At 32.0% G+C, this 13,353-nt stretch overlaps 5 protein-coding genes across 14 annotated transcripts in view; 3 read left to right on the top strand and 2 right to left on the bottom strand.

Moving 5' to 3' along the window:
* LOC111687143 overlaps positions 1-13,353 on the top strand; it is a 108,474-nt gene that overhangs the window by 7,524 nt on the left and 87,597 nt on the right. The window contains exon 1 of one of the 2 annotated variants that reach the window (XM_046949100.1): positions 12,113-12,623. The exons of the other annotated variant lie outside the window; for it this stretch is intronic. The gene's annotated coding sequence lies outside the window, so the exon portion shown is untranslated. Of the gene's footprint in view, positions 1-12,112; positions 12,624-13,353 lie in introns of those variants that run through there. 2 annotated transcript variants of the gene reach the window in all.
* Positions 1,267-3,398, top strand: LOC111678248 (mitogen-activated protein kinase p38a). The gene has a single exon (XM_023439533.2). The coding sequence runs from the start codon at positions 1,710-1,712 to the stop codon at positions 2,793-2,795; it is 1,086 nt and encodes a 361-aa protein (XP_023295301.1). The 5' UTR covers positions 1,267-1,709; the 3' UTR covers positions 2,796-3,398.
* On the bottom strand, positions 4,344-6,509 carry LOC111678246 (cactin). The gene has a single exon (XM_023439531.2). The coding sequence runs from the start codon at positions 6,390-6,392 to the stop codon at positions 4,449-4,451; it is 1,944 nt and encodes a 647-aa protein (XP_023295299.2). The 5' UTR covers positions 6,393-6,509; the 3' UTR covers positions 4,344-4,448.
* Positions 7,830-9,339, top strand: LOC111678247 (serine--tRNA synthetase-like protein Slimp). Its single transcript, XM_023439532.2, has one exon. The coding sequence runs from the start codon at positions 7,907-7,909 to the stop codon at positions 9,311-9,313; it is 1,407 nt and encodes a 468-aa protein (XP_023295300.2). The 5' UTR covers positions 7,830-7,906; the 3' UTR covers positions 9,314-9,339.
* LOC111683389 (anosmin-1) overlaps positions 10,125-13,353 on the bottom strand; it is a 26,781-nt gene continuing 23,552 nt past the window's right edge. For all 9 annotated transcript variants that reach the window (XM_046949108.1, XM_046949111.1, XM_046949107.1 and 6 more), the window contains 4 exons: positions 11,215-11,979; positions 11,037-11,155; positions 10,733-10,929; positions 10,125-10,608 (listed from right to left, as the gene is read on the bottom strand). In XM_046949108.1, coding sequence (XP_046805064.1) covers positions 10,159-10,608; positions 10,733-10,929; positions 11,037-11,155; positions 11,215-11,882 — 1,434 coding nt within the window. In that variant the 5' untranslated portion in view covers positions 11,883-11,979 and the 3' untranslated portion in view covers positions 10,125-10,158. The remainder of the gene's footprint in view (positions 10,609-10,732; positions 10,930-11,036; positions 11,156-11,214; positions 11,980-13,353) is intronic.

The following is a 13,353-nucleotide window of genomic DNA, read 5'->3' as shown; positions in this document are numbered from 1 at the left end:
CTTATTTAACTCCCTATTTGTAAGCGATCGTGGTATCTCCTTGTTAAAATAATTAATTAAAATAATAATTTTAAATTCAATTCAAGTTTGTACAGTGAAAAATACAAAAGATTTTTTTTTAATTTTAAAAAATGTTCAAACCCAGGAAGAATTGTATTAGTTCTACAATTAGTTCTAGAACACATGATTTTAGCCTAAACTCGTTCTTGTTTGGCGTTGATACCAATAATTTTTGTTCGAAATTGTCACCTTCGGAACTGGTTCTGAGGAAGCGTTATGGAGTCGGCACTCGTTCTTTGGAACGCTTCTGGAACTAGTTCGTTAATCAATGAATTTTGTTTGAATTTATCAACCTCGGAACTAGTTTCAGGGAATCTTTAGATAACGTATAAACAAATATTTTTTAAGCGTTTTTGCTTGAAATTATTAGGACTAGGAGCAATTTTGAGAAACTGTTGAGGAATTTTTAATATTGTACCAATGCTATTTACAAAACTTACATTCATATACATTTCTTATATAAAATTTAATATAATTCTTCCGCCCCTCTAATCTTTTAAAATATTTTTTGTAAGGATATACTTTACAAACAGCTAACTTTCTCTTCTATCGGTACCATTCAATTAGGGAGCTCTTTAATATCTTGTATTTCAGTGGAATGCAAAAATATACAATTGAACGGGTTTTCTATTTCGATAAAAATAAGTTTAAAAATTTTAAATTTTTTGAAAATTTTCTTCAATTGATTCCAAGAAGTTGTTTCGGAACTAGTATGCGTTCCATTGAACTAGTACAATAGCAATGTATAACTAGTTTCAAAGAACTAGTTCCTTGAAAACTATTAGGAAGTATTTAAGAACCACAACAATATTCTAAGGGACGGGTTCCAGAAGTAATGGTGACACTACTAGTTCCAAGGCTGTTGTTTAAGAATCTGAAGTGGTTTTGTTTTCACTCGTTCTAGAACTAGAAGTTTTTAGAACAAGTTCTTTTTTATAGCATTATTTTAAAAAAAAGTTTCATTCATTAACAATTTCAAATAGTAGTTTGACATTTAACTCGTACATGATACGAAAACACAACTCTGAAACTCTTGTAATAATTATAATTACAAAAATAAAATGTTAAATTCTAAACAATACTAATTATTCACACCTCAAAACAAAAATCATATGTTTTGTTATTGTTGTTGCTGCTGTTGTTCTTTTTAAAAATCGTTTTAATGAATGTGGGAGGTAGTAGTGTTAGTAGTAGAAACAGAGAGCACAAATATTCTATCAGTGACTGGGTAGTATATGTGAAAGATGTCAGGGGGGGAGGTAGTGAGGCAAGGAACCCTAAACAAAAATGAATTAAAATGATATTTTTTATTAGTATAATTGTATGAGTGTTTATTTTTATATTCATTTCTTGTGTTTTTGTTTTACTCATAAAATCAAATGAAATTAACAGAAGAGAGGACAGAATTGGTATAAGAATTTATTTCTTAAGTTTTAACCAAACGACCAACAATCCACTCATATATCAATTATTTTATTAAATATTTGTGTTTAACACTATAAAACGAACAATCGAAACGTAGATAAACATAATCAGTAATTTTCTTTATAAACGAAGGAAAAAAAGAAAAATTAAAGTAGAAAATTATTAAGTTATTGTCTAGATTCACAAAGAAGTTTGGAAGAAGTAAAGAGGAAAAAAAAAACGTCATGGTTAAATTCTACAAGGTGACTATAAATCGTACAGAATGGGAAATACCAGAAATCTATCAACAATTACAACAAGTAGGCTCTGGTGCCTATGGACAGGTGTGCAAGGCCCTGGTAAGAGGTACCAACATGTATGTTGCCATTAAAAAGTTGGCACGCCCTTTTCAATCGGCGGTGCATGCTAAACGTACTTATCGAGAATTGAGACTACTCAAACACATGGATCATGAGAATGTTATTGGTCTATTGGATGTCTTTCATCCGCACCCCCCAAATGTGACCTTGGAAAATTTCCAACAGGTGTATTTGGTTACTCATCTTATGGATGCTGATTTAAATAATATTATAAGGACACAACGTCTGTCCGATGAACATGTGCAATTTTTGGTTTATCAAATATTACGTGGTCTAAAATACATACACAGTGCTGGTATTATACATCGTGATTTAAAACCCTCCAACATTGCGGTCAACGAGGATTGCGAATTGAGAATTTTAGATTTTGGTTTGGCACGACCAACAGAAAATGAAATGACCGGTTATGTGGCCACACGTTGGTATCGTGCCCCGGAAATTATGCTTAACTGGATGCATTACAATCTCACTGTGGATATTTGGTCGGTGGGCTGTATTATGGCAGAATTACTTACTGGACGCACATTATTTCCGGGCACTGATCATATACATCAGTTGAATTTAATTATGGAAGTTTTGGGAACACCACCCGATGATTTTATGCAAAAAATTTCTTCGGAAAGTGCACGTAACTACATTAAATCATTGCCTCCCATGAAGCGACGTGATTTTAAGACTTTCTTTAAAGGCGCCAATCCACTAGCCATTGATTTGTTGGAGAAAATGTTAGAATTGGATGCAGAGAAACGTATTACAGCCGAACAGGCCTTGGCACATCCTTATATGGAAAAATATTCAGAACCCAGTGATGAACAAACATCACCCTTGTACGATCAAAGTTTTGAAGATATGGATTTGCCTGTTGAAAAATGGAAAGATTTGATATACAAAGAAGTTATAAACTTCAAGCCGCCACCATCGTTTGCTCAAATTTTACAAGAAATTAAATAAGTATTATTTAAGTTTATGAAAGCTTTGGGTGTTTTAAGCTATATGTATATTCACATTGTGCAATTATTTGTCTACAAAAAAAACAACTACATTAATATTACTCTTGAAACAAATTGGTATTATTTAAATATCGTCCTACATCCTGATATTATTTTTTTGTCAAATATTTGAATACGGTGAATGTTATCTTAGTTAAACCAAAGTTTTTTATGCTTAATATCGGGCATTATCAGTTGATTTCGGTTTCAGCGCGATAACTTGACTTTACTTATTTAAAATTTATAAATTTTTTTAATTTTTAAATAATTGCTCAAAAATATTGATGGTATTATATGATAATAGATTTGTGTGGTGTTAAATACACTCAACGTAACTTAAAAAATTGTTCATTAATGTTTGTTAAATACGTACATATATATACAAATATATATATTTTTATTTTAATTGTCCTTGCTCACGTACAAAGTGCCTTAATATTTCACAAAATACCAAAAAAAAAAAAAAAAAAAAATTATAAATATTGCCTTAAATTAGAAATGTTTTTTTTTTGTGATGTTTTTTTAAATGTTTGTGCAATAAAGTTATATATTATATACGTAAAGAAAGTTGTGCATTTGTTTAATGATTATTAATGTTAATATTACAAATAACTTACTGATGTTGCTCTGGATCAGAACCCAAATGGTTATCGAGTATTAATGTTTATAGTTTTATCTTAAACTTGTTTTCTATATAAACGAGCGATATATCGCTATAATTGTTAAATGTTCCTTTTTGTTAAAATAGTATTTTGTGCAAAATTGTGTTTTATGTTGAACTAAACCAGAATTAAACTAAAATTGAAATAGAACTAAAAGAAAATTGAATAGAACTAAATGTTCTTTTTGTAGCCTAGAACTGATGTTGGTCGGGATCAGAACCCAAATGGTTATCGAGTATAAATGTTTGTACTTTTGTCTTAAATTTGTTTTCTATACGAATGTCCTTTTGATAACAGATTGGTAATTCGATAAATCATTATAATTGTTAAAGAAATGATTTTTGAAAAAGGGATACTTTGTGCAAAATAGGGTTTTATGTGGAACTGAACCAGAATTGAACTAAATTAGAACTGAATTAGAACAGAACTGAAATAGGGCTGAACTGGATGAACTAAACTAGAATTGTATTAGACCTGAACTGGAACTGAATCAGATCTAAACTAAAGCTGAACTTGAAGTTAATTAAAGGTGAACTAGTTCTGAACTATAACTAAATAGAATTGAATTAGATCTGAACAAGAACTGAACTAGACCTGTACGGGAACTGAAATAAAACTGACTAAGTGCGGGTTTCTTACTCCTCAGTTAAACTAGGCTTAACTTGGTTTATTAAACCAGGTTTAATCAAAGAATGAAGATTATCTTTATCAGAAAAACTCGCCCTGAAACGGAAATAAAACGGAACTATAACTGAACTAAGATTATTCTAGAGCACTGAACGAAATGAACTAAAATGGACTAAACATGACCTAGAATGAAAAGAAATACTCTTTTTATATTCACTTTGTATGTATTTATGTATTACAATAATCTTTATTAAAATATATTTTAATTAACATTTAAATTTATACACAAAACAGTCGTAAAATAAACAGAAACCATCTTTCTTCCTTTAACGACGATATCTATAGCGTTTGAAATGGAACCACAACTGAAAGATGTTATTATGAAATTGACAACGAAAACCACGCTTATAACTGAACTCCCATTCGCGATGAACAATCTTAAAGGCAATATCCTCATAGGGTGGTCCAGCATGAAAACGTAAAATAGCAAAATCGGGATTATCTTCACATTGTGTAAGGAAATATTGTGGTGTCTTCGATTTGTCTATAAGATCCGGATAGAATATATTAAATTTATAACCTTGAACAATTTTCGGTGGAGGATTGTCCATATCGTAATGTGTTTGATTGTATTTATTCCACTCGAAGCCGGTGTGTACACGATTAAAGTAACGAGGTTTACGTGGACGATATTTATCAGTGGCCAGTTGTATGGCGAGTGAGTTATCACAAGGCATTTCAACGCTAAATTCGACTTCATCATTAGACATGCCCTTGCGAGCTTCGTGACGCATATTGACTTCCTCTTGGCTGTAGTTGACATTTTCTGTATTATTTTCCAGCAGCTGTTGTCTTTCATATTTCAAATTCATTTCATCCTCTTCTTCGTCCACAATATTAAGTGAGGAGAACTGCACTTCGGAGGATATATATTGAGGACTGTAGTTACCTTCATTGTAGAGATTAAAGCAATCATTTTCATATATTTCCTGTTGGGTTTCTTCGCTTTCTTCTCTGGCCTCCTGGGTTTCACGGCCCTCATGATGTTGTGGCGAACTTTCCTGTGGCTCTTCTTTAATCGTTGATGTTTTTAATAGGTCCAACTTTTCTCTAAGTTTCTTTTGATGATGATCTCTTAAGCGTGCTCTAGCCATGTGAGCCTTTAGTTGTGATAATATATTTTCCCAATAACTAATATCCACTCCTTCCGTACGAGCCTCAATTTTCCCTTCTATTTTTGCTCTCATTTCATCTAATTGTGTTATGGTTTTGTTACGAAATATACCCGTCACATCCTTTACCACACTTTCGTGTATACCCTCTCGACGAGAACTTGCGGCTTCATCTTGTTCTGCTTGTTTTCTTTGTTTTTGTAATTCATCTTCTACAATAATGGTCATATCATTCCAAAAATCTATATGTTCACCTTTTTCCAATTCAATATAGACCTTAATGTCCACCAGAAGGTCTTCCAAATCTTTGATGCACAAACCATTGAGTATGTAGTAAGGCTCATGCATTTGCATTTCGATGGCATCCTCCAACTTTGAACTGTTTATGTATTGGGCTAGTAAATCTATAGGCTTTGCTCTGCCATCTTGTATGCGTATTTCACTTCGCAAGCGAGCTTGTTCCAAATGAAATTGATCTTCTTGTTTCTCCCATTCATGAAATTGTGCTGCCTCCTTTTGTCTTTGCTGCAATATCATTTCTTCTTCTCTAGCTTGTTTTTCCTTTTCTCTCTCCAACCTACGTTTCTTAACTTTTTCCAATTCCAATTTATTTTCCATTTGTTTTTGTCTATTTAATGCCTCCACTGTTTGTATGGGGACATCTTTTAAACCTTGTTTCTGTAGTTTTTTATTCCATACAAAGGTGGAGGTCAAGTTGGAATCACCAAAAGGATTATCTTGATCTGTATATGTTTGATATTCATTATCCCAACCCATGCGTTGTTTTCTTCTTAATTCCTTGGCTTCCTTTTCTCTCAAACGTCTTTCGCGTTTTTGTTCTGGCGTCTCTTTCGCCTTTAGCTCCTCTTTAAGTCGCTTCCTCTCTAATTCCTCTTTGATACGTCTTTCCTCGAGAGCTTTTAAAAGTTGGACATTTTTGGGTAGAGATTCATCGCCACTAGATGATGACGACAAGGAACTTGAAGAGGAAGATGAGCGGTATTTTTTCTTTGATTTAGATTTATGCTTATGTTTGGATTTGTGCTTGTGGTGTCTTTCACGGTGATCATCCTTTTTATGTTTTTTATCTTTAGGCATTTTGTTTTATTGTTCTTTAACTTTTATGTTGAAAAATTTGCAAAAAATTATGGAAAAGTAGAAATAATTCTTAAATTAATGTAAACGTTTAAAATTATTTTTATTTTGTGTAAAACAATGCGGAATTGAAACAACAGCGTTGTTTAACGAGAGTTGCCAGATTGGTAAAAGAATATGTTTGCAATTCCCATTTAGGAAATACATATATGTATTTATTAATACCCTACACCACTTAAATGGGGAAGGTATATTGGGTTTGTGCTGAAGTTTATAACGCATAATAATATTGGTCCTATACCCACCTTAAAGTATACAAATCGGGTCAAAATAATTTTCTTTGATGAATTTGATACGTCCTGTAGTTTACAGGTCACAATTTTGAAGATAATTCAATGAAATTTGATGCATGATCTTCAATTGTCCCAGGACTATTAAAAATGGTTAAGATCGGTACATTATTTCACCTAGCCCCATCAAACTTAAACCCCGAATAGGGTTGTAAACCTTATAAACAAACTACCTTATAAACAAACTGCAATTTTGGAGATAATTCAATGAAATTTGACATACGATCTACTATTGTCCTAGGGACGAAGCCTATTGAAAATGGCTTAAGTATATCTGAGGCAAGGTACAATTCATCTTAAATGTTTTATTATGGAAACTTAATCGCATTTTACTTTTTGTGACAGGTGGTCGGCCTCGCTCGACTATAATTTCTTACTTGTTTTATTTTGCAAATCTCAGCTGTTCGGTCTAACAGTTCCAAACTGTTTAAATTACCACTTAGAGTTAGCATCAGCCTCCGAATGTCCAGGTGACTTTTTTAACATGTGGTCCTGGTCCTACAGGGAAGTCAATCTCTCTCACTTAACACTAAAGTAAAGATTATCTTCACATTCGTTTGCAAAGAGCACATACGTAACGATAACCGAATTAGACTCAACACGGTGGTAGCGGGAAAAATGCAAGATACACCGATATTAGGAGTGATTCTCTTTGGTATAAAATGTATCTTTCCTTAATTCAAAACAAAATTTCAAATACATTTGTGTTATCAAAATGTCCATGGACATAAGAAAACTTTATTATATATGTACTGATTTAAATTGAAAACTGATATAATTACTAAAGTTCTCAGAGTTATTATCTTCGAAATTCTGAATTCATGTATTTTATATTTATATTTATTTTATATCCTCTTCTGAAGTTTAGTAAAAAATTTATCGAGTTCGGTAGTGCTTCGAACATAGTGAATATGTTTTTTGCTTTGAACTCCAGCTCTAATACTGTTGGATATTGAGAAATGCATGCCTATTACGGAATAAATAATTTCTTCTACATGGTGTGGTAACGCTTACAACATACATGAAAAGATTATAAAACAGCTGTTAGACACCGGTTGCCAGCTGGTGACCAGCTGATGATGTTTTTTATTACGACAGTTCTTTTCTAAAGATACTGCAAAGTAATTTATCTGAACTAAAAGTTATGAATTAAATTAAACATTAAAAATGCATCGAATAATTAAAACGTGTTCAAAAATCATTCCACTTTCTGGAAATGCATTAAAAATTCGAAATGTTTCTGCCCTCTATATAACCGGAGACAAAGCCAGTGAAAACTATGTAACACTACAACCCTATATGGACTTTAAACAAACATTTGAGAATATGGAACAATTGGAACATTCAGTGGAAAAGAGAAAACTGGCAATTGATTTGAAAAGTGTATTGAAAATGTTTGATACCTACAGGGAAGGTATTAAGGCAATGGACAAATTAGAAGATGAACGTGAAATGATAGCAAAACAATTAAAGCAACTCGCTAAAGCTGAACAAAAAGATGAAGAACTGATGAATGATCTTAAGGAAAAGGGCAAACATTTAAGAAATGATTTGAGAACGATGAAAACTAATTTTTATCCCATTGAAGATGAGTTCATACAAGCATTTTTACATTTACCAAACACTTTACATTCTCAGTGCCCGGAGGGGGAACATGAAAGAGTTCTTTATCGTAGTAAGCAACAGTTAATGAAAGCAGAAAAATCTCACTTAGAGCATGATGATTTGATATATTTCATTGATAACAGTCGCTACTATATGCTAAATGAGGCTGCTGAATTTGATATAAGAGTGCCGCAAGCTTTAACCAGATATTTTCTAGATAAAGGTAACTTTATACAAACAGCTAATCCAGATTTTACACGCTGTGTTCTGTTAGAAGCAAATGCTACACCCATGGATCAATATCATAAAGTTATGGAGGCACATTTACAAAATAAATTAAATGCCGCCTATTTGACGGGTGGAGGATCTTTTGAAAGTTTTCTGGGTGCTGTCACCAAACTCTGTGTTTATCCTACGGTATTACCTTTGAAATTTGTTAGCATAGGTCGTATTTATGAGAAAACTAACAGCAGCAATACCCCTAACCTTTTCACAGCCACACAAAATAATGCTGTGCAAACATTTGTAGCCACTACTGATCTGCAGGAAGCAGAAGAACAAATGGAGAATATTTTAAATCTTTGTGTGGATTTCTACAAGACTTTTAATGTACATTTTCGAGTTGTGTACGTCAATGCAGCTCAACTAACACCTGCCGAAAGTTTACGTGCTCAAATTGAAATCTATTCACCTCATGAGGAACGTTATATATGTGTGGGTCATGTTAGTAATTACAAGGATTTTGTTTCAAAACGTATACTTTTTACTATGCGTCAACAAAAAGATTACCACTTTCTGCACATGGTAGGTGGTCCAGTTCTCTATACCTCACGTTTAATAGCTGCACTCATTGAACATGGTGAAAATTTGGATTATAAAAAGGTTTTGGAAGCTTTAAAATTGAAAGCACCCAATGATGCTGCTGCGGCTACAAATGCTATGAATGAGTTTAAATCTTTGTTTAAATAAAACAATATTTTAATTTTTTAAAAATAGTTTTGTTTGTTTTGTTTTTTTTTTTTTGTAAAAAAATCTCATTTTGTTTAGGTTTTAACACTTAATATTAGCTTTTGGATGGCCTTTGCGAAAAATTTCACATTTTGGGGTGGTAAATGTTATGCCCTTAATATTGTCATCGGAAGTTACAGAATTACTGCGTGGCTTAAAGCTGTAGGTTGTGTTGTAACTGAGTTTACTAAAAACCAGTGAATCCTTCTGAAATGGAATACGTAATAAAAATATGGTTTGGTTAATGATTGTAGTATTACTAAATTTGAGTTTTTAATTTATGCTGTGAAAATAAATTTTGTTAAAATCTACTTTTTATAAAATTTTTGAAAAAATAAAAAAAATATTTTCTACTTATGTATTTTTTATGTTATTTTTCAGTACTATATAAAACTATAATTCAGTTTTAGTTCAGTTCTAGGTTAGTTCTAGTTCAGTTCTAGTTCAGTTCTAGTTCAGTTCTAGTTCAGTTCTAGTTCAGTTCTAGTTCAGTTCTAGTTCAGTTCTAGTTCAGTTCTAGTTCAGTTCTAGTTCAGTTCTAGTGCAGTTCTAGTTCAGTTCTGGTTCAGTTCTACTTCAGTTCTGGTTCTAGTTCAATTCTAGTTCACCGAATTTAGACCGGTTTTTTTTTCTGTTCTAGTTCAGTTCTTGTTCAGTTCTAGTTAAGTTCCAGTTCTAGTTTACTTCTAGTTAGTTCTAGATCAGTTTTTAGTTAACACTGTTAACTTTGACGCTGTTAAGTAGATTGTATGGCATTTTAAGGGTGGCACATGAGAAAATTTATAAAATTTTTTTTAAAATCAAACTTACTTTTCATCTCTTGTAAAGAGACCAGATATAATCACCAACATGCCCAACTTACGATTAGGACGATATTTGACATCGAATTTTTCCGCTTTCGAGTTATAAGTACTATTATTGTTATTTATATTAAAAGTGGTCGTAGAACTAGATATGGAACTTATTGCAGATGTTGAGGAGAGGGATGTTAATGAACTACCACCACCATCATTGTATAAATTGTTTTTTGTGTAATATCTATCATCGTTAAATGCATTACTCAGACCATCTCTTAGGAGTTGATGTTCTTTTCCACATTTTAACGGACTAAAGGCTTGAGTGGGTGATTTGGTGGTATTGTATAGTATAGAGTGTTTATCCGATTTTAAACGTCTTTTGCCATTAATAGACATGGCTTGTACTTGTATATAATAACTGGAGTCGGGTAATAAATTAGGAATTTCAAATTGATGGCGCTAAATTAGATCAAAAGAAATAACCACAAATTAGCGTGAATATAATTTGAACTTTTATATTTTTAGTGAAATGAGATATGAAAATAGGTGAGGTTCCTCATGTTTCTTTTCATTTCAAACTTACATCCTTAACGAAGGCCTCATTCGATATTAAAGATTCATCGCGTACATTATTCACATATAATGACCAGATAATTTTATATTTTTCAATTGGAAGATTTGATTTGGAAGCACACCATACTATTTTTATATTAACATGTTTACCATTCGAATGTGATGACACGACTTTTAAATCTGCTGGAGCTTTTGGTGGTTTAGGATCTAAAACAAAAATGCAAAACTTGTAAGGTTTATAAGAATTTGTGTTTGAAGTTATTTTTACAATTTTTTAATTAAAAAGTTAAGTATGTATTTATTAAAATGCTTACGATTAGGTAAAGTAAATGCCTGTGAAGGTTCCGAGTAGCCTCTGAAACCATAAGCATTAATAGCAGCCACTCTTACTTGATACCAACGACCGGGTCTCAAATAAAATGCTACAGTAGTTCTGTAAAATGTTCAAAAATCAAGAAATATTAATTTTTATACAAATTCCACTTTACTTACAACAATATATTCAAATCTAATATTTCTGCTAATTTTTGCACTGCCTGATATTGCCAAGGGCCCAATTTACGCGGCGATAACAACGAGCCAATATGATAACGCACCTCAACGTGAAAATAATACGAAGAATTTGATTCCAAAGTTATTTCCACTTTTTGCTCACGCGGTATAAGGCCACATTTTAATATCTTTGGTATGGGCGGTAGCCTACTATCATCTCGCACACCTATAGGTTGCATACAAACCGGTCCACAGGCTGAATTGCAACATTTTTGCACTTCAGGACAATCAAAATCATAACTGCAATTGTCCAAGCACGAAAGTTTTTGTAACGGCTGCACGTTAATATTTTGAAAGATGGCATTTTGCATGGCTGGGCAGTAACCTCTGCGAGGAGCTTTGATCATGTCGATTTGGCATTTTGTTAGGCAAGGTTCATAGTCGATATTATTACCTCTCAGAGTTTCATGGCACTTGGCATAACATTGTAGTTCGAGTATTTTATCACGTACATCAATATTCGATAACTGTTGCGATTGTAACGAACGAAATCGGCCACCACCTCCACCGCCACCGCTATTGCGATTGTGATGGCGAGTTTGAACTTTTAAAGGTAACTGCAGTAACCATAATGTGACAATTATAAATTTTAATATTTTATTGATCATTCTTTTTAAATTTTGTCTAAATTATCAGCAAATATAATTGGCCCCTTGTTTTTGTTATTAAACTATAAGTACTACATGTTCAAAATGTGGTCTTGAACTGTAAAGAAATTAAAAACAAATAGTGTAAAGTAAAAAAAGTACTGGAAACTTTAATTTATTCAAAATATTTTCAAATTCTTTTCCACTCAAAATTTGATGAGAAAAAAACATAAATAAATAAACTAAATTTATAGTAGTTTTAAAAATTTTTCTCCTTAATTTATGGCGCCTATTAAACGAAAACCCACTAACATTAAAAATTTTAAAAGAAAAGTCCATAATATTTCAACTCAAGTTACACCTCGTGATTTAGATGTAACTTTTGAATTAATGTGTGACGATCCTAAAACATCATATGACATTTATAATTATCAAATATTAAAACGCAAAAAACAAAAATATCGTAATCTTCTATTGGCTGGTGCTGTTGTTAAACTCTCAGCTGAAACACTGCGTCAATCAGTGCCCTATAGTGTTGGACCACAAACTATATACAAAAACGACAGAAGATTATGTTAACAATCATTGACGATTGAGATGGTGTGGCAATAAATACTTGTAATGACAATGATTATGGAAAACATTTACAATGTTGTTGCTGTTGTTGTCGTCGTCGTTATGTACGGCATTTCAATCATAAAGTATCTTAATCTTAAAAAAACATCGTTAAAAATCACCAAAGGTGGCGATATCTACATCTATGTAAGTGCATTATTATTGTTGTAACCATAAAAAAATCAATAAAATATTAATGTTTGCAGCTTATATTTTTGTTATTGCTGCTTGTTGTTGCACATTGTTAAGATAGTTGTTGTTGTTGCAGTTATAAAATCATTTTAGATAGTACTACATATGTATAAAAATCGATTACTTAAAACAAAAATACTTTTATAATTTGTAAATATGTACTGATGCAATATTATTTGTAGTAAAGGTACAATGATAATTGCATAAATATGTTTTAGAGTCCGAAAGAAAATTAGTTTTTGTACATAGAAACTGAAGCGAATTTAATAATATTACTTCGACAAATCTGGAAATGAATGATTATAACGAAAAAATTGTTCTTAATTTCCAGAAAGTTTTAGTTCACTTGCAGGACTATAGTTAGGACTACAGCTAGATTATAGTCTAAACTATAAACTAATCTGGCCTGTAGAACGAACTATAATTTAAACTATACACTAGTTTAAAGGCTAGACTTTAGTCAAGTTTAAAGTATAGTCTATAGTCTAGTCTATAGTATAGGCTATAGTTTATTCTATGTAGTCTATAGGCTAGTATATAGTATATAGGCTAGTCTATAGTCTAGTATATTCTAGTATATAGTCTAGTCTAGTCTATAGTCTAGTCTATAGTCTAATCTATAGTCTAGTCTATAGTCTAGTCTATAGTCTAGTCTATAGTCTAGTCTATAGTCTAGTCTATAGTC

The sequence above is a fragment of the Lucilia cuprina genome, chromosome 4, assembly GCF_022045245.1.
Source record: "Lucilia cuprina isolate Lc7/37 chromosome 4, ASM2204524v1, whole genome shotgun sequence".
Taxonomy (NCBI): domain Eukaryota; kingdom Metazoa; phylum Arthropoda; class Insecta; order Diptera; family Calliphoridae; genus Lucilia; species Lucilia cuprina.
This window is presented reverse-complemented; position numbering and strand designations above follow the sequence as displayed.

What these genes read in the sequence shown, in the direction of transcription:
- LOC111678248 (XM_023439533.2), top strand. Translation starts at nt 1,710, where the DNA reads ATGGTTAAATTCTACAAGGTGACTATAAATCGTACAGAATGGGAAATA.
- LOC111678247 (XM_023439532.2), top strand. Translation starts at nt 7,907, where the DNA reads ATGCATCGAATAATTAAAACGTGTTCAAAAATCATTCCACTTTCTGGA.
- LOC111678246 (XM_023439531.2), bottom strand. Translation starts at nt 6,392, where the DNA reads ATGCCTAAAGATAAAAAACATAAAAAGGATGATCACCGTGAAAGACAC.